General features: G+C 42.0%; 2 protein-coding genes across 3 annotated transcripts in view; both read right to left on the bottom strand.

Annotated features, from left to right (window-relative positions):
• Positions 1 to 17,976, bottom strand: part of mapk8ip1b (mitogen-activated protein kinase 8 interacting protein 1b) — a 38,924-nt gene extending 20,948 nt beyond the window's left edge. The window contains exons 1-2 of one of the 2 annotated variants that reach the window (XM_084022221.1): positions 17,837 to 17,976; positions 5,334 to 5,445 (exon numbers count right to left, since the gene is read on the bottom strand). In XM_084022221.1, coding sequence (XP_083878347.1) covers positions 5,334 to 5,445; positions 17,837 to 17,913 — 189 coding nt within the window. In that variant the 5' untranslated portion in view covers positions 17,914 to 17,976. Of the gene's footprint in view, positions 1 to 5,333; positions 5,446 to 11,796; positions 11,918 to 17,836 lie in introns of those variants that run through there. The other variant, XM_084022222.1, reaches the window with a different exon arrangement.
• Positions 17,977 to 21,140: 3,164 nt separating this feature from the next.
• LOC311015228 (uncharacterized protein) lies at positions 21,141 to 27,217 on the bottom strand (the record flags this gene model as incomplete). The annotated part of the gene is made up of 9 exons (XM_084012360.1): positions 21,141 to 21,283; positions 21,378 to 21,489; positions 22,410 to 22,559; positions 22,654 to 22,855; positions 23,767 to 23,800; positions 24,365 to 24,478; positions 24,579 to 24,687; positions 26,788 to 26,937; positions 27,020 to 27,217. The coding sequence occupies 9 exons, from the start codon at positions 27,215 to 27,217 to the stop codon at positions 21,141 to 21,143; spliced, it is 1,212 nt and encodes a 403-aa protein (XP_083868486.1).
• Between the last annotated feature and the right edge of the window lie 27 nt (positions 27,218 to 27,244).

Genomic DNA, 27,244 nt, shown 5'->3' with positions numbered 1-27,244 from the left:
ACAGCTTATCCTGTATTATTCTGGTTTGCTATAAAACGTTGTTTTAACTTTGACATTGTGAGCCACTGCAACTGGAACGATCCTTAAAGTTGCACTTCAGTATTTTTATTTCAACAGTGGAGAAAAAACACTACGTGTAACATTAAATTACAATACATTACTGTGGTTTTCCTTCAACTCTACAGAGTATTTGCACCATTTCAGCTCATTGTTTGTCAACCTTGAAAAGTTAACAACTAGCTGTATGAAGAAAGGCAACATGGTGGATTAAAATGGTCTTGAAACATCACCAATTCTGTAAGGTGATGTGTCAGTTTTTTTAATATTGCTGCATATCACCCTGATCATACTCGTAGACAGATACGACCTGAGAGTTCCCAAAAGTGAAGCCCAAACATATTGATCGCCCCCTGGTGGCTGGCTGCAACATTCCATGCTGGTGAATGGGGTCAAATTTTAATAAATCAATTAAAACCCACCTACATTTTAGGTGGTTCTCATTCAAATGGTAATTTCTGTGCTTGGCTCCTGATTGGCTAGGGTGGGTGTGTGGGCGGGACCATGATAATCCCATGATCGTCCCCCGATCACTACTGTGCGTACATAATATTTAGTTATTTACAGTGGGGGGAGGTGATCACGCCCAGGAAACAGATTGCATTGAAATGCATGAAGAACGTATCAGCAGACATCGAAGGGGGACGTTGCTCTCAAACAGAGACACAGCGAGCATCTCTTGGATCTGTTTGTGTTCATGATGCAGCTTCCTCTCTGCTGTTACGCTGCACGGATGACGTGAGCAGTATCCATGGGGGCAGTGTGTGTGTGTGTGTGTGTGTGTGTGTGTGTGTGTGTGTGTGCATGCCAACACTGTATTGCATGTATTTTTCAGCTCTGACACATAGGGTAGGTGAGAGAAACTCTGTTGCCATGGAAATAGGTCTCCTTCTCCTCTTGTTGGTGTTTTGCTGGCCGTGCTCTCCCTCTCTCTCCACCTCGTCTCTCTCACTCTCTCTTTTCCTCTCTCTCTCCCTCCCTCCTTCTTCCTATCTGGGTTAATGAGATCTGGTTTTACTGATGTGTAATGATGTATTTAAACACTGTTAATAAGAGGTAAATAACATCAATGATCTCTAGTGGCGATGAAGTATATGGCTAATTTACCATATCCACATATCCTAATGCAGTAATTCTTATAAAAAGGATATTCAGAATCGGTTTAGGAACACAAATAGACCCTCCTCAACTTCAGAGCAATCCTGTCTGAATTACATACTTATGTACTATTACATATGAAAAGTATTAAAGTATGTTTTTCTTTTTTTTTGTGCAAAATGAACATAACCATGTCAGGTGAAATGATTTGCTTGTGCATGTATTATGTAGAATGTGTGTGTGTGTGTGTGTGTGTGTGTGTGGGCGGCTACAGTCACTTACTGTTATTGCCCATTGCATGTGACCCCACCCCGACACATGGCTGCTCATCCCATTCACACATGACAAATGACCCCTGTCCTCCCCCTCCCACCCAACACACACACACACACACACACACACACACACACACACACACACACACACACACACACACACACACACACACACACAGAGAGGGTGGTTGTGATAATGCATGTTGTCGTCTCATGTCTCTGAGGAACACCAAATCTCTTTATGCCTCGTCCTGGACTGGAGCTGCTGCACATTAGCGATTCATAACGACAGCCATGTGCACGCTAATTGAAAATCTCATCTCTCTTCTTGCTGTTTGGAGCTTCTGTCCACAAACAGATGAGCCTGTTACACCGGGAGCTGAATTCCCGGAAGTGAAAGTCCACTTGTGTGTGTTCCCGTCACATCAGAGGAGCCGCAAAGAGCATGTCAATTATAGTGATCATAAAGGACTCAGCTTTGTTTGAGGTTTTAGACAGTAACAGAGTGCTTTTCACCCTCTCTTCTTCTTCCAATAGATGTTGGACACAAGCTTTAAACAGATGGAACTGAAAATAATAGAAAGGCGAGACACCTGTGGGTAACGAAAACTATCAGATATATTTCAGACAATTTGTGAGCTCTTTATAAGGCTGTGGAAGTCTATTTTATTTTAAGAGACATCACAAGAAATTCTAATTCATAGTTTTAATATTGACACTGCTGGAAATACATTCTTGCTTACTTGCAAATGTATCCTAATGGGGCTAAAATTAAAGTAAGAACTAAAGTAAGATGGAGGTTAAGTTCTTTGTGTCCAATGAATTAACAATGTTTAGTTTCTGGGTACTTCATGGGTGTGGTGAAGAAAAGAACATTTAGATGCTCGTTTTTATGTTATCAATGTAGATGTACAAACTAGATCACTACAATCCAAAATGCTAATGTGACTGGACACCAGTTTCTAGACATTTACAATCTAACATGTCTGCATCAGCATGGACACGCCCTCTGAACCCTCCCTATAAACTCCTGGAAACACACACTCACTTTAGATATCACATTGTCTTACCCTAACAATAACCATAACCGTCCCTTAAGTAACCGTAACCTTCACCATAAACCAAGTCTTCACCTTGAAATGGAATGATTTACATCCCAGGGACCTGCATTTGGGTCGCATAATGTAACTCTATCTCTGGGTAACACACACACACACACACACACAAAGACACACACACACACACACAAAGACACACACACACACACACACACACACACACACACCGAGGCAGACACCACGCCTGTCTGCGGTGAGTGAAGCCCCCTCCATGTGACCGTCCATTATTGATAAGACGAGATGAGTCCTGCAGCTCCCCGGGGTGATGAGCTCACTGATGAGGTCATCGCTCTGTGTGTACATACAGGGCCGACACGAGGCCTCGGCATTAAGTGCAGACGACCCCTCCTGACATCCTGCAGCTGCACCGCCTCCTCCTACATTCAGAACGGGCGGGGCCTCCGTAAAAACACTTGTGAATGGAAAGCGAAGATGCAAAGCTGTCTTTAAGATGTGAAACGACAGCTGAAATATGTAAAAGCAGAAAGGAAACGACAGTCAATCATTCGCCGGTATTTTCCAAGAAAAAAAAATAGGTTTTCAGACCTGACTTTGCATGAAATACTAACAAGAGAAAGACAAAAAGACCACCTGATGGTCATGTGTCTTGTCCCGTGTACCGGATTAATCTCTTCAGTCTCCACCGACTGCTGAATGAAAACAACTGAATGATAATAGCAGCAATTAAAACAAACTCTCTTATGTAATCTGTTGTGGCTTTGACTTTTACTACAAGCTTCACCATCTGATGTGGATTAAATGCTAATGGAACAAACAGCCACTGAGAGTATTCTGGGATTTGCTTTCAGCATTGAGCTCAAACGTTTGTAGTTTACTGGCAGACCACAGCAGCACCACAGGTCCTTTCTTTTTTAATTAAATATACAGATTGTATATTGACCTTTGACCCACAAACCCAGGTCATCCTTGAATGCAAAGATATGTTAAGGCTAAAGGCATTCCAGAGATGTCACGTTCACAAGAATGGGACGGACGTGAGGTCACAGTGACCTCTGCCAAATTGGAAGCGTTCCCGAGGTATTACTACCATGTCGTTAAGGTCCGAGTTGTGGGTTCAAATAGGCCTGCAAGTTACGCTGATTTCACACAGGACACGCACAGCTGTCTCCAAGGTGAGAGTCCTCATGCTACGTCACCTGACTTCCTCCCTTGCTCCCGTCATAATCACTACATCCACTAGAGGTCACTGATAACGTACACACTCTCTACTTACACAGACGTTTTTTTTTATGCCCCGAGTGTGACGTCAATGACACGTGCGGTTTGTTGTCGTTGTTGTCGCCACTGTCTCATGTTCGCCAGACGCCATTTTGGATTCTGATCTCAGCAGAGCCCCTGCAAGGCGATCAAACCAAATGTATGTACAACCACCATCACCAGCAGCAGAGAGCTCTCTAGCATTCACCAATCTGGACTATAATTAGCTCCCTGGATAGGAAGACATGAAACAGAGAGAGAGAGAGAGAGAGAGAGAGAGAGAGAGAGAGAGAGAGAGATGAATGGATTTTCAACCTAAAAATCCCCCCAGCGCTCTAGAATAGTGATTTCCTCATCCGTCAGGTCGCAACCTCACTATAACAATCAAATACGAGTCACAGAAGAAGAAGAAATGTCTCATCTGCTCCAATAATCGACATTGAAGAAAGACCCTCGGCCGCCCTGTTGCCTTGGTTACGGTAGCCGAGCCGAGTGGAGGAGGAGGAGGTGATGAGGGTTTTACTGGGAACGGAGCCGCCGAGATCTGACAGAATAATACAGTTACCTCTGCTTATTTTCTCCCTCTTGCATACTAGCACTCGCTCCAGTTTTCATTAATGACACACTCATTTCCATGCACATGACACTTGATGCTCGCAGTGCCCCAAAAAACTTTCTTCACTGGAAAACAAGTTTCAGAGGATTTGAACAAAACAGGAAACAGGTCAGATTGAAATATTCAGATCGCCACGGACGCGACGGGGAGATCGTCTGTGATCAGACTCGGGGTTTCTTCCTCCGTCTATCAGGGCTCTGGAGTCTGCTGGCAGGAAGCTGAATGAAGCAGCAGGACAACATGCCACATCCAATTTTAGGAAATGACACTCCACTTTTGTTTTGTATTTTACTTAATAATGGATAATAATGAAATGAAAATTGTATTTCAGGGTGCAATGGCAAATTGACAACTCCCTCGTAAGGCTTATTTATGAATGAATATTTAAAATAAAAGTGCAACACTAGAGAAATATATACAAATGGTACAATGTGCATGCCTGCTTCTTAAATATGCTCAGTTAAAAATAGTGTGAGGCCTGAAGACAAACATGATCTTTCTCGATACACCAATTAGTTTTGATCAAGTAATAAAATGCAAAGAATGGTCTGTTTGTGTCGGATGTTGAATCGCTTAAAGCTGAAAAATGAGCATAAAAAGAAATAGGACATTACCCGCTAGGAGTAAATACTGAAGTTGTTTGTTACTGTTACTATAAAACAAACAGCTGCCTTTATTGTTGAAACGGTAATTATTTATTGTTCATGGGCCGCAGAGTCCTCGACCCACAAGGTTCTTGACTTCCGTGCAAACGTTAATATTGATCAGTCCGTGGATCGGTAAAACCAGTCAGATATCTGCTGAGTTATGTAAGTATCTGATCCCAATACCCAAACTGAAGCGGCCCCAACTCTAAACCATGCAGCCAATCCGCTGGCGTAACCTGAACACAACACACAAGTTCACAAAACCATAGAACGGGAGGAAGTCTTACATATCTTATTTAATTACCTTTATATCTGGGCCGTTGCAGTTGAGGCTCATCCCGCACTCGTCTGTGATCTCTGTAATCTCCGACAGGTCGTCATCTTCAAACTCATCCAGGCTGATGTCATGGGTCAGCCTGGATGAAGGGGGGGGGGGGGGGGGGGGGAGATCGGGGTGAGACGGGGGACAAGGGCAAGGGGGAGAGACGGGGAAAGAAAATGAACGTTAATCCCAGCAGCAGCCATCCGAAAGCCAAAGTACATCTCAAAATCTCTTTTTGACCCAATTATCTGTCCGACTGGGTGCAACTCCAGGGCGAAAAACTCCGAGCCCGATGACACATCAGACACGTGGGACACGAGCTCTGGTCATGACTACGAATATCTACGTCCACCACGACGTCCGCTTGGTTAGCCATCACCAGTTTATCAGTCTGCATCTGGAAGTCCCACAGGATCTTAGCTTGGTTTGTTGCCAACCACCTTTACAGGTGCCTACCTCAGGACTCCCAGCCCATAATACTCAGCACTTGGGGTGAGTATTGGCAAGAACCTCACGATACTTTGGTCACGATACGATACGTATCACGATACTTTGGTCACGATACGATACGTATCACGATATTGCGATATAAATAAAGATGAAAACACAAGTACCTGTATATGTACGTCAGATGATATTGATCAGAGGACAAATTGAGTCAAAACTATTTCATTTGAAACAGCCTCTCCATTTTATTAATTCCCATGAAATTCACTGGAATCGCCCACCCCTACTCAGCACAGATGTACGCTATGCAACAGGTAAGGGACTGGAGAGATGGAGCTACACACCTCCAGTGATGAGAGAAACCATAGCGATGGCAGGAAATGCATCATCAAAGACAGCAGCTCAATCTGTCAGTTTACTGAATCAAAAATCCCGACAGGTGTGAGAGCAGACTGAAGTGCAGTGTTTCAAAATTGCAAAAAAATAAAAAAATAAAATAAAATCTGACAACAAGACTAAAAGACACAACAATCAGTCCACGTTCTAGCAGCAAGAGAGAGAGAGAGAGAGAGAGAGACCTCTGGTGTGGGGACTCTGGATAGCATGCAAACAAATCACAGAGGTTCATCCGCTTGGGAGCATGAATGTAAACAATCACATGGCAGACTACATTATATACTGGCCTTGCATACCAGTCTGTGGACATTAAAGATGACAGCGTCGGGAAGACGCTATATTTATATTCTGCAGGGGAAAACGTGATTGTCTTCTCTCGGTGTCAGGCAGGCGAATGTCTGGATTCAATTAGCTTCCAGTAAACAAAGCTTCAGTTTTCCCCATCTGTAATTATGTCCGCCTGTTATCTCTTTCCCCCCCGCAGCCTCCTGGGCGTAGCAGACGAGAGTCAGGGACCAGGAAAATGTTATTAGAGGGTGGACAGGAGAGGATGGGAGTGATCGCACGAAAGCAAAGCTGTCAGAGAAACCTGGTGAAGTTGATGATCCCGGCTGCAGCTGTGTTGGACTACGGGTACGGGAGTTGGATAGGCATTTGTTGACCTCTATAATGAGGCCCTCGAGGAGGCGGGAGGATGGGAAGAAAGAGGAGCGGGAGGATGGGAAGAAAGAGGAGCCATCTATTGGTCGGGAATAAAGGAACTCAGATGAGAATACACGATAGAAAGAACAGGAACAGACATGAAGACTCGACCCAGTGGAATCAGCACCTTCACTGACTCATCCTCCAACTGGCAAAAGCTGCAGCATCGGCAACTTTCTATCTTCCGCCAGGAGATAATGGGATCGGTCATTTTTGTGCATCTCCGTGTCTGTCCGCAGCTAAGCTCCCATACTGCTGCACCAAACTGCAGGAGATTTTGGATGCTCCTTCATGGCTCTGCTTCTCGCTCACTACTCTTTCCAAACTCAACCCAAGACACAGAGGGGGAAGACCGTTTGCTCACTTTTATTGTTTTAGTTTTTTGTGTATTTGACTATTAGCTAACAGCTAACATAACTAACTGGGTGCAGAATCGCCGCTACTCTTTGGCTAGAAACACAGTGGAGGAAAAGAGTTGACCCACTTTTATTGTTTTGGATGGTCTGCAGCCAGACACAGTTATTATGTGCCTTTTTATTGGGCATCAAATCAATTTGACACGCATGTTGAAAAACGTGAAGGCTAAATAAACGCTTCAAGTTGGGGATACAGCCATGAGACGGCGCCGACACACACATGTGCACAGAAACCAGTTCAGACATCTTCATAGATGAACATGTAAGCGTGTCTGATGTGTGAAAATCCCGTTTGATACGCCGCATTTAAACATTATAGCAGTTGCAGACACTACTGCCCTCCACTGAGTAAACCTGTCTTGTCATGTTTGTTTTTCATTACCTTTAAACGCAACATCTAGCGGCTGACTGCATTCACGCCTGTAACTGGCTTTGTAGAGTTTGAAGAAAGGATAATAATACAATGTCTGTATCCTATCGTTCTTATTGTCAACAAATACCACACAAAGACCAAAACCAACAATTACTTTTGGCAACGATTGCATTGCCAAAGCCTGGTAGAGATGTATTCTCTTCTATTGTTGACTAAAAAAAAACACAGCTACTGTAGTTTATTTGTGATGAATGCAGTACTTTATCCTTTTTCATTTTATTTTCAATATTTATTTCCAGTGAATTTCATGGGAATTATTAAATGGAGAGGCTGTTTTGAATGAAATAGTTTTGACTCAATTTAACCTCTGATCAATATCATCTGATGTACATATACAGGTACTTGTGTTTTCATCTTTATTTATATCGCAATATCGTGATACGTATAGTTTCGTGACCAAAGTATCGTGATACATATCGTATCGTACGGTTCTTGTACTCACCCGTAGGCTTAGATGTAGACGTTTGATTCTCTTCTGGAACTCAAATGTTATTTGTAAAATTCAAATGTCTCACATTGAACGTCACCATTCAAGTACATCAAGTACTTCAGCCCATTTGTCTGCAGGTCTTCTTGCCTTTACACACCAACATGTGTCTCAGGGCACCATCTGAACTATTTTGGTCCCAGCTGAATTGCACCGACAGGCTTCAGCCTCGGGACACTGCTCTGCTTTGTAATAACAAACAGCTTATCGGTTCACTCCAAATTTAATTTATTCCGATACAGAGTGATGCTGGGCAGAGGAACAAAATCAATATGCTCTTTAGTGTCCCCGTTATCAGCATCACTTACAGGAAGGAGGAGAAAGGTGGAGGAGAAATGAGGAGAGGAAGGAGAGCAGAGGGAAGGAAGGGTTAGGAAAAGAAAGACGACGAGCCAATCAGAGGCAATCAGCCATAAGAACGGCTTTGCAAGGACAAAAGGGTGAGGGGGGTCTCGAGAGCGGTGAATCAGATGTAAGAAGATGATGTCGTGACTGTAGATTTAAAACCCAGAGGAAAAGTGCAAATAGAAGTAGCATACAGTGAGAGGATGGAGATTCACCGGGACAAAATAAATGAAGGGAGGGAGGGAGGGAGGGAGGGGAAAGAGGAGATAAACCACCTGGATGGGACAGGGTGACCCCTTTGCTGCAGTGAATTGTGGGTAAGCATGCCTGCAGTCACCAGTGAAAACCAACAGTGTGTAAAACAGAAGATTACATTGTCACACATCAAGACATTGCAAGGAAACGTAGATATATTATGGTGTCAAAACCTCCTATCACACATTTTGATGGTGGTTTTTTTTTCAATTTGCAAATTCAAAACAATTTCTTAGCTATTGTCCATATCGTAGCAAGCACCTGTTTAACAGTAATTGCTATTTAAAATGCTCGATTTACACTCCCTTTATTTTTTTAAATTTCCAAATAAAAGAAAAAAAGATGAGGAGCATCATAAATGGTTTAGCTGAGATTAAATGAAAGAAATGCAAATTGTATTTTATAAACAAAGACTTTTTTCCTCCATCCTGCAGATCCCCCCCGCCTCCATACACATGATCCCTCACCTGCTTCCCATCAACAACACTGTCAAGTAAGCTGAAAGCACTGCAGCTGTGTGCTGAACCCATGGACGTTTGTAGGCGGTCACATTCTATGTTGAGCTCCTCTAGTATATCCTGTATACAAACACTCAGCTGCCAATGTATTAAGCACACATAGCGAATAAAATAAGCCTGCAATGAAGAAAACTTACAATCAGTGTATCTCTTTGATTTTGAATTCCTGGTATCGTGCATTTTGCCTTTTTTTTGTGAACGCAAATATACGAACAGGAAATGTGATAAAGGAGAGAGGGCTGGAAGACATCCAACAAAAGGCCACCTCAGGCCAGGAGACGCTCCAAATGTTTCACAATTCCGACTCCACTCACACACTCACAGCACCCTCAGTGATCGATGCAGGCTGACTCAGCAGTCTGGCCGGGCCGTCCAGGTCAGAGAGTCCTGTGACACATTTACTATGTCATCATCACCAAAAAGTGACACGCAGCAAACCCCTCTGACTGTAGTAACAAACGGATATCATCACTGTGACACTGTTTCCCCACACAGCACCCTAAGGAGATCTCATATCAGCATCGAGAGCCGGTTAGGTTGTACGGCTTCAAGTACTATTAACTTGCTCTGTCAGCAAAGTTCTCAAGGAAACTGCTGGCTGGATTATGTTCAACTTCAACTCTTTTGAGTGGATGTTTGGACCTGCAAAGACCAGGACTTCCTATGTGTCACATGACCTTAACACTGGTTAAAGTTTCCGGTCGCTGGTCTGCACTACAATACGGTAGTTACACTGTTACTGATGACGCCGTCCCAACCGACTGCATCATCGGGGGAGCATAGCGCCCCCCTCGGGTAGAGACTGTTACCGCCGTCTGCACTGTTGCCATTGTTTGCACCGTTAGCTGCAAGACGCTGAGTTAGCCATCACCATGTTGAGATCAGTTCATACTGATCACCTTTAATGTCGAGCTGAAATGCCCTTAATCCCTTTAGAATGTGTTTGTATCAAAATCCAACAACGTTTTCTTCCTGGAAAGATAAAACATGACTGATATTCAGCTACCAACAGATTTCAACCAATAATGTCATGACAACGATCCATCAAATCAATCAGTCAATCAATCCTAGAGTTAGAGAACCAGCACCACAGCTTTATTTTTGGAATACTCATCCCTGAAGCAGCTGCAGACACAATTCAGATGTAGTTCCCCAAAAGACGTTCAATACCAGCTCCAGGAAATCTAAGACTAAGTCACCTGAGAAGACCCCAAATCTCTTCAAATATAGATTATTTTCCTCAAGATATCGGATCATTTTACTTCTAATGTGTCTTAGGTTCACCTCTCCAGGGAAGTTTTTAATATTTCATGTGCTGTTCAGTGATTTTGATCCCTCAGCCTGTACGATCCTCCTCCCAGAACAGCGTTATCACTTTCATTAAGGCCTCTGTGAGTTGCAGGATTCAAAAGCGTCCCTTCAGAAACGTGACATCACAGCCACCATGTCCACCGTTCATGTTATTAAATGACATCGGAGGGCAACGCCACTGCAGGATGGATGTTTCTTCTTCTCCCCAAAGGATTTGGGATAAAGTCCTGCGTTATTCTGACAGTGGGGGGGGGTGGACAGGCCAGCCGGCCTCTCTGCTTGTGTTAATGAAGGACAGCATGACCTCGCGCTCAGGCCGCTCATTAGTCTTTATCTGAATCCAGCAAGGAGCAAACTGCACTATATTTACCTGCTCGCTTGCAAACGTTGATCGCTGCTTTTGTTCACAGGTAGCATGCAAGGTCAAGTAGAGATAAGGGTCAACATATATGTATATTATCAGACCGGCAAAGAAGAAGAGACAGTTTAAAAGGTCATAATGGGGTGAAGACAGATCGGAAAAACACACTCCTGGTATTTGAAAGTGAGAAATAAGCCATTTCCACCCACATATTTGTATTATTACCATGTTACACTCCCTGAGGACTAACATCTGTGTTGTTATGATTCCCCTCACACACACACACACACACACACAAAGTCATCACATGTATACCCTCGCCCGTCTATTTTCTCATCTCTCCCCCAAAAAATGCCCACAATTATCGGCTTGGTCCTCCTGCAAAGGACAGGACCAGGACCAGGACCAGGACACGGATCAGGACTGTCCCGTTAACCCCGCCCCCCCTTCATCATCGTCACGCTGGATGAAAACAAACTCCGAAGACACAAAATCCATCCAAACGGTGCATCGCCGTGACAACACACCCTCAACATAAAGTGCGCTGGTCTGTATTTTCAAAGCAGAAAGCAGCGACCTCCTCTGCACCGCTCCACTTCTCCTCCTCAGACACAAACACACAGCCGTGTGCATCACATCTCGCCTTCAAGGGCAGAAGACGACGTACGGCAAGAAAAAGCACCTCCAACGCCTACAAGGTCACACACACACACACGCACGGCCGTGTCGTTGCATGCCAGTACATATAACAACACACAGAGAGAGATGCCCTACCATTTCTCCCACTGGTCCTCCATCCAACCCTCTTCTCCTTCCCCTCCCGAGTCCATACTGTAAGTGAGGAGGGCATCCACAGCTGAGAGGAGAGGCGGAGGAGGAGGAAGAAGGGGGTTAGAGAGTGAAGGAAGGAGGGGAGGGCGGGAGAGAGGGAGGGGCGAGCAGGAAGAGAGCCGGCAGGAGAGGGAGGGAGGAGGGGCGCAGCCTCCCCCCTCCTCCCCCCCTGGGTCGATGGCGGAGGCGTCCGGCTCAGAGCCTCCCTGCTGCTGCCGCTCATCCCGAGGAGAGAGAGGGAATTACTCAAAGCAGAGGAGCTGCATCTGCTAACGGAGGAGTCATGTTATACAATACTCTCTCTCTCTCTCTCTCTGATGTGTACTCTGTCCTGTGTGCATCAGATTTACTACACCACTGCAGGAAAGTGCTGGCGTTGGCAGGACATCCAACGCCACGGCGAGCCCAAGCAGGAGAACCATCAGTGCAGGAGGACACTCCTCTCTCTGTCTCTCTCTCTGTCTCTCTCTCTCTCTCTCATTATTCATGAGGCCGCATTGATCATAGGACTCCTAATTTCCCCTTCTCGTCTTTCTCTCCATCCATCCTCTTACAGGGAAACTCTTACTACCTTACTTTTGTAGTCTTACACCTTAATACGATAATATTGCACCCTCCCAAAGTAGTTACTGAGGTGTGGCAACATGGCAACATTGATAAAAACATTTTAAAACGTTGCCTGACGTGGTATAAAACAGTCAGAAAAGCAGACAAGCCAACAGTTTATCCATGTATTTTGAGGTAAAACTGGAAATATTCCCACCCAAAATCCCTCATTATGCAGGGAAATTAGATTACTATAATTGTGGTGGGTCAAAGTTGAACCAGGAAGTTGGTCCCTAAACTCTCATGAATGTTTACAGCATAGTTGTCATTATGGGTACAGGTGAAGATGACATGATTCATGCCGATGCTCGTCTGCACGGTTGATCAACGTCCTCTGGAAACCAACAAGCAGTGAACTGTACAGTCCATGAACCCGCTCAACCCAGTCAACCCTGCCGACCTTAAAGACCTCCTAGCCGCATGCTATAGGCCGAAGCACATGCACTGTATCCGGGCAATAACACTGCAGCAACGAGGATCGAGCTAATTTTAGCCGCCGAAGGCTCACATGAAGCGGGAAGATGTGTCTCAGTGCTCTCTGACAACACATTCGTGTTCCAAACTCGACAAATAACACAGCCAGGGACGAGGTGTCGATATACGCTTTACATGCATGAAGTCTTTTCAAAATAAAATTCCATCCTCATAGGAAATGAGGTTTCCAACCAACCCACTTAGATACGCCTGAGCTGTATGCCTGTCATGAGGGTTCTTTTTGATTTGGACCCGTTGTTTTGACATCCTTTATCAGGCAGTGATTTATCTGATTCAATAGTTTCATATAATATTGGCTCAACATAACTCCCTGGCTGGAAAAAGAGAAAAAAAAAGGAAGATTTGGATGAAGAGGAGGAGCTCCTGAGTTAATAATGTTCACGAACCATCGAATGCCATGCATTCACATTTGCAACCCACGTTACAACTCGATGGAAAAGCCCAGGATTCACACATTCCTTCACAAAGGTCAAACACACTGGGTCCTTGTGTTCTGCACCCTGAGTTGCAGCAATATGGCCGTATGGGCCGGCCTCGGCAACCAACCGCAACCTATGGAGCCCGAGGAGTTCAGCGCTTCCCTCTACACGTGTGAAAAAATAACATATAAAGCTAGAAAACACACAGAATGCATACAACGTGTTTTATATTGTAGTAAGGTATCACAACTAGGAACAACCAGCCTGATATTCTACATATATATATATATATATATATATATATATATAGTATATTTTAACCTGATGTATTCTTGTTTTCTTTCTGTTTATGCAAATTCAATCATCTCCATGTTTACCTGTTGTAATAAATTCACTCATGTAAATTTCCACAGCACTAATTTCATTAGCCGGTAATCTAAAAATATAACTCAACGCTACCTTCACATTAAAAGCCCTCCAGCACCTGGTAGAGGGCATAATTAACGTGAAACATCTGCATGAAGTGTCAAGTCTCACAGATTAAACACTAATTGGAAAAAAAAACTTAAATTGGCAGCACATCTCCTAGCAACGCTGGCCCACATTTATCCGGCAACCGTGGGAAAACACTCACAAATGTGTCTAAAAAAATGTATTAATATAATATCCTTATATATGTGTGAGGAGTGAGAGAGAGAGAGAGGGAGAGGGAGGGAGAGAATGTGTATGTGTGCACTGTAAGCAGAGGGGAGGTGCCATCAGGTGGAACGTGCCGTGTCAGCAGAACTGAGCGACAGCAGTAAATAATGAGCATTCTCTCTCTCTCTCTCTCTCTCTCTCTGAGGATCAAATACTGAGGGAAAAAAAAAACGGCAAGCTTGTTCGGTTGAAAAACCCTGAAATCAAGGATCTCTTCTTCCCACCGGAGAACATCAAAGTCCACGAAAGACGGATGCAGTGAATCAGGAAACCCCGACACATCAGAATCTGCTTCACCTCCCCCGCCTCTCTCTCTCTCTCTCTGTCTCTCTGTCTCTCTCTCTCTCACATCCCACACCCTGTGAATCCATCTGGTCTTAGCTGATCTTGTCAGTCACGTCATTTTGGGGAGCTGAAGTGAAAAGATGAAAGAAGAGAAAGAGAGAGAGAGAGAGCAACAGAGAGAGAGAGAGAGAGAGAGAGAGAGAGAGATCACGGACTGCACTTTCAAGATAAATATTTGATGGTTCAGTCAGCTGTACATTTTTAAACATATGCTGAATAACTCTGATTAATTTTCATTTAATATGAATGTGAATATAAGCGCTACTTTTTTTGCAACTGCTACTTTCAAAATGGTAGGACAAACAATATTAATGTTTGTGTCAAAACAACATTTTAAATGTCATGGAGAGACGTCCTGGCCTACACATCATATTCTACAGAATGAATAAAACATCTTGGTTCGGAAAAGATTTCAATCAGTGTTACAGAGAAAAGTAGAATAATGATGGAAAAATTAATAATCACAATTAAATAGATCTTCAAAAATCATGCAGCACAACATCACACTTTTCTTTTGCCTGAAAAATTACAAAATTAAATAATAATCCATAACTGCAATTTAAATTAAGACAAATACTGAGCTGCGTATAAGAGGAATATGCTGGATCTCTGGTTTTCATGAGCTCCATGTTTTTTTCCCATAATGCACTACAAGACAGACTGCAATCCTACAGTGTTGCGGAACCATACATGCTGAGTCGCACACACACACACACACACACACACACACACACACACACACACACACACACACACTAAATGCTGTGCTAATGTGAAAGAACCTCCTGCTACGCCCTCTCGTGCCAAAGCTGATCAATGCAGTGGAGAATTAAAAAAAAAAAGGTAGTTCACCTAAATAAATCACATGAAATATGAAAAGTCAGTCTTTACCTGAAAAAGCACCAATTCTCGATCTCATATTTAATGTTTTAGGATAGCTGCACGGCTCACCCAGTGTCGTCAAAACTAGTCGAGCTGATCATTTATGACATCCTTTCGACTTTCATTTAACAACTGCGAGGGAATAATAATGCAGATTTGAGCAGCTGCTTTTGTCACGTTCAGATGCCGTTTTCATCAAACAGAGTGTGAACCTGAAAAATGTCACCAAAACCCTATTTTTAACGTTGCTGTCATCGCTCGCGGTCGGTGTGAATATCATTAACACGCCAGCTGCTGCTTATTGTTTCCTCTCTTCTTTTGGTTAACGTTTTGGACCTTCAGTGCTTCTTGCTCATGACAACTTGTTTACTCTCGAGTCACAGTGTGTGTGGAGGTGGGGGTGGGGGGGGGTCGAGGAAGGAAAACATGGCAGCATACGGCTGCTCTGAGATCAGGCCAACACCGAGTCTGAGGGATTATCTGGCTTCCCTTCTCCAGCCCACGACAACTCGGAAATACCAATCAGCACACTTCAGTCTGCTAATTTAATTCGATTTAAAGCGAGGGATTAAACTTTTAGCTGCTACAAAACCAGTTGACATAATTTCATAGTTTGATTTATTGCTGTTATCACCAACTGTATTGTCTTGTTTTTGCTCATATGTCACTGTTTCTGCTTGTCCTTTGGCTTAAAGCAAATCCATTACAAAAACAAATGACTATGACTAACTAGTCATAACTGCATCTTGTTTTTTATTTATTTTAATGATACAGACAGACAGACAACTAGATAGATAGGTAGATAGATAGATAGTTTTGCGAGAGCAGCCATTTATCAAAAACAACACACTACAATATAAATAATATATTCCATTATACACCAGACTACACAAAACTACAGTATAAAATATGTATACTATATACACAATTTACTACTGTGCAATGAAATAAAAATGAGGTATTGTGATAATAAAAAAATAATGTGTAAATTCTCCTTGTGCAGATTATAAATTTGCATTTTGGGTCACAGATCTTCAATTTCTCATGCCACACACACTCTATTGCTTCTGTTTGATGGTATGATGTTTGTTCTGTGAGACGTTAAAAAAAATCATATTTAAGTGTGTTTTCTTTCTGTCAGACAAATCAAACACTGCTGGAGAGACTGTGAAGCCACTGCCATGAAAGTCTGCAGAAAGATGGTTTGTGGGTAATGAGACAGGGCCGACTGAGCCTGAGGGTGGGGGGGGGGGGGGGCGGGGGTGCTGCTATCCCGCTGGGGTGTATATTGATCACAGGCCTCCATCCACTCCCGTCACACCACTGAAGAATCACAGCTTCTCCTCAGGCAGCCTCGTATGTGTGTTTGTGACGGAGCATGAAAGCATGGTGACGACAGCATGCAGCTAATCCCTCACCCTGTTGGTTTGACCTGCAGGCTGAATTTAGCCCTCAACCTGATGCATTGTGGGTTAACTCTACCGTAGCTCCCCAGCACCGTTTTCAATATCGACTGATCTGTCAAGTGTGTGTATTCATGCATCTCATCGCTAATTCATTCTGTGCAACAAAAAAAAAAACGCCCATCACAAATTCCCAGAGCCCAATTCCTCAGTCTGGACCACAAGAACTAAAGGGAATTCAATCAGACGGACATTATTCAATTTAAAATTAATTAAACTTGATGAATGATTTCACAGTAACTCATTGAGAAAATTGCCATCAATTATTTCTGTGGTGTGTGTCTATGAACTGTTTAGCCACACATTCAAAACCAAATAGATGATACAAGTAGTGTAGTATAGTATAGTATAGTATAGTAGAGTAAAAAGCTGTAAAAAAAAAAAAAAAAAGGGGGGATTTGTGTTTGTTTGTGCTTCCAATCCATGTTTAAATTGTCATAAAAAAAAGAAATCTTGCAGACAAAATCCCAATAAAGCAGCAACAGAATAATATTGAGTTGCTAATAAAGGTTGCTGTAAACTCACTTCATAAGAGGTTATAGTGACAGGTGATTGATATGCTGTTAATAAATTATCAATGCGCACTATAAACACACTTTAGACACTGGATGGTCTTCAAAGTAACTACAGGATACGCAGCCAAAAAAGGCTAATTAAAAAGGGTACTATCCTCCAGTAAAAACACATTTATTAAAGGAAGAAATGCCATGAAGCAGGCCATAAAGCCACATTATAAACAATTGATTTGAAGCTGGAAGTCGTGAAACCACTGCACGGTTATTACAGGGATTTCGGTTCGGAGCAGAGAAAAGTATATGCGACGGATGAGTAAGGCAGTTTCTAGAAGCTCCACCGGGGAGCAGACACGCCCAAACAAAAAAACATGCGGCTCCAGAGTCAGATTTCAACCCGCAGCTGCAGCGCGGCTCCGCTCACACACAGCATCCGCAACTTCGGCGTTGCAGAGCCGCCGCGGCTCGTCGCTCATTCCCTCGCAGCCTCCACCAGCCCAGCCGGCGCCCCCTCCCCCTTCCCTCCCTCCCCTCAACAGGCTCCCTCCGCCGGGGCGCTTACCTGAAGCTGGCCGGGGAGTTCACCTGGACGCTGCGGCCAGGCGGCGGGCTGGCTTTCCTCTTCTCTCTGTCCGCCATGCTGCCGTCCCGTTTTCATTCCTCCATTGGTTCCGCGCTGTGCGGCCGCCCATCAGACACCTGAGGTCCGACGATGATGCGATAGGGTGCTGCCTTCGCGGACCGTCGGGGAAATTAGCAACTCGGCCCAAAGGCGTAAGAATGTCTGAATACTATTCGTAACTTTGCAGGATTTGGAAAATATGGTTTATGTTTGAGTCCACATTTAATTAAGTGCTCAATTGTTCGAAATAGGTCTCTGATGTGTTGCAAAGCCTACAATAAAAAAAATGAATAGTCTAAATAATTAATATGTACATTATAAAAATCGATAAGTAGCCTAATAGATACTTTACAGTTTGAATGTAAAGACCATCATAGGCTATAATAGATAATAGACCATCTCACACTCAGGATTCAGTCACAATTACAAAACAACCACAATAAAAACAATTAGAGGTAGACGTTTGTTTTACAGGTCCGCCATGGGTTGCGAAATTAACCTTCCTCCATCACGACAATTGTTTTTTTTACTAATTTGAATTCACAATTTGCCATTTCTTCTGATTAAAACCACATTCCGTGCGTGACTTATTCTTCTTCTAAAAAGCTGGCGATTACGAGGAGACCGTGAAGGCAGCAGGAGTTCCCACAGAGAGGAGAGGGCTGCGAACTGGATGAAAAACAGAGACGCATTACAGGCGACCAACCTGGTGGATAACTGGGCTAGTTAGTATCAGACTGGATTGATTAATTCAACATCTGACCCAGTATATGTATCTAACGTGTGCGTGTGTGTGTCCGGTCTGCATGGAACAGGTGTAATGTGTCCTGCTGATCTGCATAAACACTGTAGTAGTTTATTAATCCGGGAAGAAGAAAAACACTGACTATGTTGATAATTAAACTTATTTAGCTTGACCTTTGAAACAAGCAAACAAACACATTGGAGACAGTATGTTGGCCTGCTGAGATCATAGGAGTCATGTGCGAGAGAAAACAGTAGAGGGCGACACTACACAGAGAAACTGTGAGAAGTGATGTAACTGATGTCTCTGACTGGAAGTCATCTTCATTGTGCTGTTTCTCATGATTTAGGTTCACTTCGTCAAACACCTGACTGCAGAATGGGAACTGAAGTGAAAACACATTGAAACATTATAAATACATTGTAAAAAAATATGTCCCTTTGCATTACATACTGTCACAGACATGTATTTACCTTTTAAAGATCAGCTCCGTCCGTCGTGTGTGGCCGCCCAGGCAAACTAATTTCTCCTCCTTTACACTATTAACACAGAAATAACACTTTTGGATTGCAAACAAAGAAAACAGTAGTAGTAGTAGTGATAATATCTGATAATATCTAATGTCTGACTGTATTCAAACACAGTACATTAACTCATCACAGTGAGTCCCAACCACTTTTTGTTCACTCTGATTGGCTCAGCCTGACCCCCGGCCGGGTCACCGACTTCCCTCTGAAGTTACACAGAGAAAAAGAAAAAAGGTTGAAACGAAAAAAAGGGAGATGAGAAAGAAATGGATAATTTAAGTAGCTGGAGGGAAAAGTCCTTGTGTAAATTAACAATGCACTCTCAGATTAATATTTAGTCTCTCATGAGTGTATGCCACTATGTGATATACACTGTGCTAAAGCTTGTGTTGATTCTGTAGTCAGTTGTATAACCACTATTGCAAAGGCTAGATAAAAATGTCAGTATAACAATGATAGGCCTATTTAAGTCTGAAAAATAGAATCATAAATCTCCCTTAAGACTCTTTTCATGGTATATTACCCTGTTTTTGAAGGCATAATACCTCACTGGAAATACTTCACCTTGAGCTTCATGATGTTATGTAAGCATTGTGGAACAATTACGATATTTCTCAATACACAGAGAGATATGTCGACATTCCTAGCAATAATCACAGACCTCTAACAATAGTTTAAATGGATGTAATGTTCCTTACCATTTAGAGAGACCATTTTCTCAAGTATTCTCTCATTTGGAAATAGGGAAGTAAAAAACAGAACGTTCCATCCCATTTTTAAAGCTTTAACAGTTTGCTTCTGTACAAAAAAGACAAATGTCATAAAATGTGAATCAGAATTTTTGTTGGCATATAGTGTGAAAACCTTTAATAGTTTATTTTAGTTTAATAGTTTAGTTTAAGAGTTAATACTAAAAGTTTAGTTTATATTTTTATTTAGCAATTTACAAAGTTGCGAATGCGTCAGTTCATTTTTTTTTGTACAGGAATCAAATGTTGCATGGCAACCGGCTCAAAGGTCAGCACCAAAGAAATAAAAGAAGAGAACAACGGACATTCAAATCCACGTAGCATGATGGTCAGAGTAGCATCCATTGTTATGTGTACAGTTGACGTTCCTCACTGAGGTCGTGGCTAATTAGCCAGCTTACTAATTCTGTCATTCTTTAATGCTTCACTGGTTACAGAAAATGTGTTGACCAGCGCTTGTGAGCAGTCGCACCGCTGGGTCTAACGGTCACTCCCCTGGGTCTAACGGTCACTCCCCTGGGTCTAACGGTCACTCCGCTGGGTCTAACGTTCGATCCACTGGGTCTAACGTTCACTCCGCCTCACTCCCCTCGGTTCTGGAGAAGGGATAGCATTACCAAGCGAAACATCCGTATCGGGAGCTGCGTTCACTCTCTTCCCCGACAACACTTTCCAGACCCGCCGACACCGAAGTTGGCTCGAAAGTCGAGGTTGTCAGAAAAAACGTCTTCCATTTACTGTCCTTAGTAGGTTTACATTGCACACACTTTTCATAATCAGCAGTTCATAGTCAGAGTTTGACAGGCGTAAAAAAAGAAAAAGACATTTTGTGATTCTGGGGGAGCTTTGTGACGATAGCGTAGTGAAAATCTAAATGACACTTTCAACCTGCTGCTTCTATTTCTTGGTGCATGTGCTTCCATCGTGCCCTGGGGAAAATACTGCATTGTGCTACAACTAACCGCATTTAAAATAAATATATTTTATAATTACAAGATAATTTATGAACAAGTAATGCCACAAAGTAAGTGATATTCTAATCTATATTATATTCTAATGTAATGTAATAAAAAAACAAGAAAAATTGTCATGAGTCAAAAAATGTCCATGTGCAGTGTTTTCAAGGGCGTCAACAAAAAATACAGTCAACACAATTTTTTCCTCTGTGTTCAGCATGCAGTTCCTTTCCATTTGGCAGGCTGGTCTGAAGATATCGAATCCCTTCAGGTGTCTTCGGCACTCATGAGTTTCCTGTCACACAAGTACCTCTGGACCCATCCGCAGGGATTCACATCGAGCCGCAGGAAGTTCTGCAGCCACGGACTCCTCTGAGCTCCCTCCACGAACTCATCCAGCGTGATCTGACCTGCAAACACAACATCCGTGAAGGAATTATTCACTGATAGGTATTGAGTATTTTTTATTTATTTATTTATTTTTTGAGTTGGTAGTCAACCTACCATCACTGTTCACATCCACCTCTCGAAAGATGCGCTCACACACCTGCTCAGCAGTGAGGTTCTGTGTTCCTGTTTCATCGGCAACACAGCCGTTCTTTATCCTGTAGATGATCTGAAAGACAAATCCAGCAATTAGACTGTTCTCATCTTGAAATGGTAATTCTGTGGTCAAATTGTGTGGTGCAAAGCCACACCAGTGCTACTGTTCAAGGGTCTGTCAGTTGGTTGGTTGGTTGGTTGGTCCATCACCACAGTGCAGACGAAAATATCTATAGGATAAATGACCATAACCTTTGCACTTATGTAAGCACCATAAGAGTGATATTGTAGGATTTTTTATATCAGCATTTCCACCCAAATAATTATGTCCTCCCACAGTGTGTACATCACAGCTATTCCTTTCTGGGTACTTTATGCAGGAAGTAGTAAAATGGGTCTACTAATCCTCCTGGAGTTCTTTAGACCCATTTTGCTGACTTCTCTAGGGCATGACAGCTAACTGGTGAACTAGTTCTGTCAAAAAGTGTCATGGCAACAGCCTCGACAATGACACACTGGTTGACTGACAGGCTTGTCAGTGTTGTATTCAGGCAGGTGGTGAAATGTTTTTAGGTTGGATAATGAATAACGAGTGGGACAGAACATGATTAACGCTGAAAACATGTATATTATTTTAACTGGGATGTCTGGTAACTGTAGTTTATTACCAAATACCTTCAAAATGAATGGCATCCCAACAGCATCAGCTCTACTCTGCATTTACTGCTTATTGTTAGCATGCTAACACACTAAACTAAGATGGTGAACATTATGCCTGCTAAATATGAGTGTTAGCATTGTCATTGTGAGCATGCTGATGTGAGTGTTTAGCTCAAGCTACCAGTGTGCCTAAATACAGCCTGCAGACTCTGAAAAAAATGCAATAATGCGGTAATTAGTCCTTAGAATTAAGAACGTGTATTTACTGCAGTAGAACTTAATATCATAAAGTGAAATATGCGTTTTCATGACATCTGCGCTTTTTTTTTTTACCTTAACAATCTTCCGGAGTTCATTCCTGTCTAGACACCCGTTTTCATCGCTGTCAAACACCTTGAAAGACCACCGCAGTTTATCTTCAAGTTTTCCACGCAGAACAAGATTAAGTGCCGCCACATATTCGATAAAATCCATTGTGTTGTCCTGAAGACGTGGAGACATGACATACGTTTTCAACATCAGGTGTAAAATGATTTTTGCCAGGGTTTTCATTTCAAGACCAAAACATATAACTCACATGATTCATGTCAAACGCTCGGAAGATGCTGTCCATGTACTGTGATTCGGGTGTGCCGTGGTGGACTCCAAACATCCTCTTGAACTCGTGCAGGTACAAGGATCCACTCGGGCACTCTGTGATGAATGACTTGTAGAGGTCCTGGATGCTATTTAACTCCAGTTCTGCATCCTGGGTCTGTACTTGCTGATTTTGACCCATGCTTTGTTTGAGAAATAAATAAATACAGATATTTCAGTGAAGTTGTATCCTTAAAACAGCCTGCGATGAATATTTCTGTGTCCACTTCATGGCTGCCGTTGAGGGTCTCCATCCAGAACTGAGTCCAGTGTAATAATGGATTCATATGTTTGACCCCAACCAAGGAGCTTATTTTCAGCCTTTGGCAAGCTGCGTTTAAAACACTAATCCACGTGCCTGATCCCATCTTGAACCTTTCGTGACCTAAGGTCACCGGTCCTTTTCACGCAATCAATTACTAAAATGATGGCTAATAATAGGGACCAGAGGTGCTTTTCTTGTGTCGATCCATGGAAGGAAATCAGGTACATGTTTGTTCTGGAGCTGTTTGCAGGTCGCTAAGAAGCTGTTGATTTAACTCACTTGTACATTTCCAAAAATATATTTAATATTTCCTCTATTTTGTCAAATGCTCATAAGTCTTTGTGGATCAGGTTTTGCTATAGAAATGGTATGTTTTATTAAGTGTTTAACCTGAATCCCTCTGTTTGTTTGTTTGTTTGTTTGTGTGTTTGTTTGTGTCAGCTTAAGTGGATTCAGTCATTATCAGTTTTCCTATTTAAACCTGTAGATTCAACATGTCAACATGTCTTAAATCAGAGGTCTGTGTAATCATTTGTTACATCCATGTCTCCTATATGTCTAATAATATAATTTTATATTAGAAGAACTATCACACCTTGTACTTATTTATTGGTATCTGATCCAGACTGTGTGTGTGTTTGTAAGTGTTCACCACTTCTTTTTCTACTTTAATCATGTGTCAGCGAGCGTTGCTAATCTACAGTATGACGGACATGGTGAAACTCTATAAACCCGTAGAGCTAGAATAACTAAGTGAGTAAATCCCAGGGGTTTATGGGTCGGGCTGACTGGGAGGACGACGGTCTCTGTACCTCATGTGGTTCTAGAACGGAACGGGATGTTAAAAACCTTCTGATAAAGAGATGGATGTTCCTTTCAGGTCGTATTTCAGTGAGAATAAGTATTAGAACACATAGTTTTTTTTAGTTTTTTATTTAATTTAATAAGGGCTTAACGGTGTTAGAAATACTATTATTTGCTGAAAATGAAAGCAAAATGAAAAACAGTAAATAAGTAAATAAAAAAAACAATAAAAAGCAGACATTCATTCACTATTTACATGTTGACACATTATACCAAGAAGGCTGTCACTTGAGTAATAATGAATTAAACCATTAATACTGTTTTAATAGTGAAAACAGGGTATAATGGGTGCAAATGAGGAAGTAGTAATTATTCATTGTTTCCCAGATAATTTAAGTGGTACCTAAAGCCAAATGAGGGCCAGTTCTGAACAATGTCTTTCTTTCGTCGGCCTGTAAATATAAAACTGCTCATGTTAATTTGAATTTTAGTTGTAAAATGTGTGTTTAATTCATTTTTTATGGTTTCTTAACCATTCTTCTTCTTTTGCATAGAAGGCTTGTGACATTTCAAAAGTGTGCACTCCTTCTGCGCTGCTCGAGCACCCATCCAGCAGGGTTCATGTCCAACTTCAACATGTTGAGCACCCAGGGGTCCTGTTGTGCTCCTCTAATGAACTCCTCCAGGTTAATGTGTCCTGCGGAACAAATCAAAAAAGTCAAAGCAGGATTACAACAAAGTATTACCTCCATATAACTGCTTTCACTGCTTTACATGGCATGTGATTTAATGCTCACCATCGCCATCACTATCCACGGCCTGTAATATTCGATCCACAACCTCATCTACTGTAAGCTGTGAATCACTCGTGTCTGTCTTTGTGCCTTTCTTTATCCGATAGAGGCTCTAGAAAGAAAGATGAACAAAGAATGTTTTAATTCATGTTATTAACACAGGAAATGCATCTATATATCATAAATCTTTGGAATCCAGCAGACACAAATTGGATATTTTGTATATCCCTCAGAATCCATGTTTTTACATCCACCATCACACCTGTAACTATGACAACCCCGTTGTTGGAAAACATATTGGCATTCTAGATTTCTGCAAACCAATACGTCAAATTATTACTTTCTGAAACAAAAATAAGTTTCATAAAGCGGTTCCAAAAAGGATCATGGTTTGTGTTAATAACGGAGCAGCAAAATAAACAACTATAAAAGTGCACGTAAATAGCATTAATAAACGAAAAATGTTTCAGTAACATTATTGTAATAGTAACTTTCAGTAATGTGATTGTACCACTTAACATTCAGTAACATGATTATACCACGTAACTTTCAGTAACGTTATTGTACCACGTAACATTCAGTAACATGATTATACCACGTAACTTTCAGTAACGTTATTGTACCACGTAACATTCAGTAACATGATTATACCACGTAACTTTCAGTAACGTTATTGTACCACCTAACTTTCAGTAACGTTATTGTACCACGTAACATTCAGTAACGTGATTATACCACGTAACTTTCAGTAACGTTATTGTACCACCTAACTTTCAGTAATGTGATTATACCACGTAACTTTCAGTAACGTTATTGTACCACCTAACTTTCAGTAATGTCACTATACCACGTAACATTCAGTAACGTGATTATACCACGTAACTTTCAGTAACGTCATTATATCACGTAACTTTCAGTAACGTGATTATACCACGTAACTTTCAGTAACGTTATTGTACCACGTAACTTTCAGTAACGTTATTGTACCACATAACATTCAGTAACGTGATTATACCACGTAACATTCAGTAACGTGATTATACCACGTAACATTCAGTAATGTCATTATACCACGTAACTTTCAGTAACCACGTAACTTTCAGTAACGTCATTATACCACGTAACATTCAGTAATGTGATTATACCACGTAACTTTCAGTCACGGTATTGTACCACCTAACTTTCAGTAACGTCATTATACCACGTAACATTCAGTAACGTTATTGTACCACCTAACTTTCAGTAATGTGATTATACCACGTAACTTTCAGTAACGTTATTGTACCACCTAACTTTCAGTAATGTCACTATACCACGTAACATTCAGTAACGTGATTATACCACGTAACTTTCAGTAACGTCATTATATCACGTAACTTTCAGTAACGTTATAATACCCTGAAATTTTTAGTAACGTTATTGTAGGCTACCACGTAACTTTCAGTAATGTGATTATACCACGTAACATTCAGTAACGTCATTATACCACGTAACTTTCAGTAACGTCATTATAGGCTATCACGGAACTTGCAGTAACGTTATTAAAATGCAGAAATTTTAGTAACATTATTCTACCACAAAACTTTCAGTAAAGTTTATTGTACCACGTAACTTTTATGAAAGGTATTATACCACATAACTTTCCATTTTTATTTTGCAGAAGTTGTCCATGATGCAGAGGTGAGAATAAAACACTGTTAGATTACGATGCATTTACCCAAGGTGGAAAATCAGCTCCTCTAATTTTGATTCAATTAAATTAGTTTCACAAAAGGTGTATAGAATTAAATATGGCTTGGTTTCAGGGTCCTGGAATCATGCATGCTGGCTCACTGTCATAACTGTGTGACCCTTGAAGGAGCCATTATCAATGTAATTAGGAGGAGCTAATCTTTTACTATGACAAATCAAAAAGTCCCTTGTGAAAAGGGGCTATTATTGTTCTCAACTGAAACTCTCAGTAATTCATTCAGCTAAGACATACTGTGAAGTGCCATAAGTGAAGTGTGTATGAAAGTGAATATGTGAGAATGAGAGGGAACATAAAGACCACAGACTGCTCTGCAGAGTTGAACTGCAGGAGAAAACAGTTTCAGACTAAATGCAATTATGTAAAAATAATGCTGTAAGAGAATCCCCCCTTTTTCAAGCTTGCTATTTTATTTGCATCCAACACCCTCGTGTTCTGCGATAGACTCATAGACAGACTTACATCAATTATGGACCGTAATTCATCCCTGTCCACATAGCCGTTGCTGTCTTTGTCATACACCTTGAACGACCAGCGCAGTTTGTGCTCTAGGTCTCCCCGGAAAACCAGATTCAGCGCTGCCACGAACTCAAGGAAATCGATTGTATTGTCCTGCAAGGAAGGTTGAATGAGTCACATTTGGTTAGATAAAGATAAACAGTATGCTAGACTGTAACCATGTGTACTCTCTCACCCCGTTTCTGTCAAAAGCTCGAAACATGTTCTCTGCGTAGTCGGATGCTTCCCCCGTCGGGTCCACACCGAAGAAACGCTTGAACTCGTGCAGAAAAAGTAGTCCGCTCGGGCACTCTATGACAAACTTTTTATACATATCCTGAATTGCTTTGACGTCAATCTCCTCTCTGTTCTCCGTTTGCTGCGTCTGCCCCATGGCTGGCTCCTAACTCAACCGTCCATA

The sequence above is a fragment of the Eutrigla gurnardus genome, assembly GCF_963514095.1.
Source record: "Eutrigla gurnardus genome assembly, chromosome: 1".
NCBI classification, from domain to species: Eukaryota; Metazoa; Chordata; class Actinopteri; order Perciformes; family Triglidae; genus Eutrigla; species Eutrigla gurnardus.
Note: the sequence above shows the minus strand (reverse complement) of the source record. Positions and strands in the feature narration are given on the sequence as shown.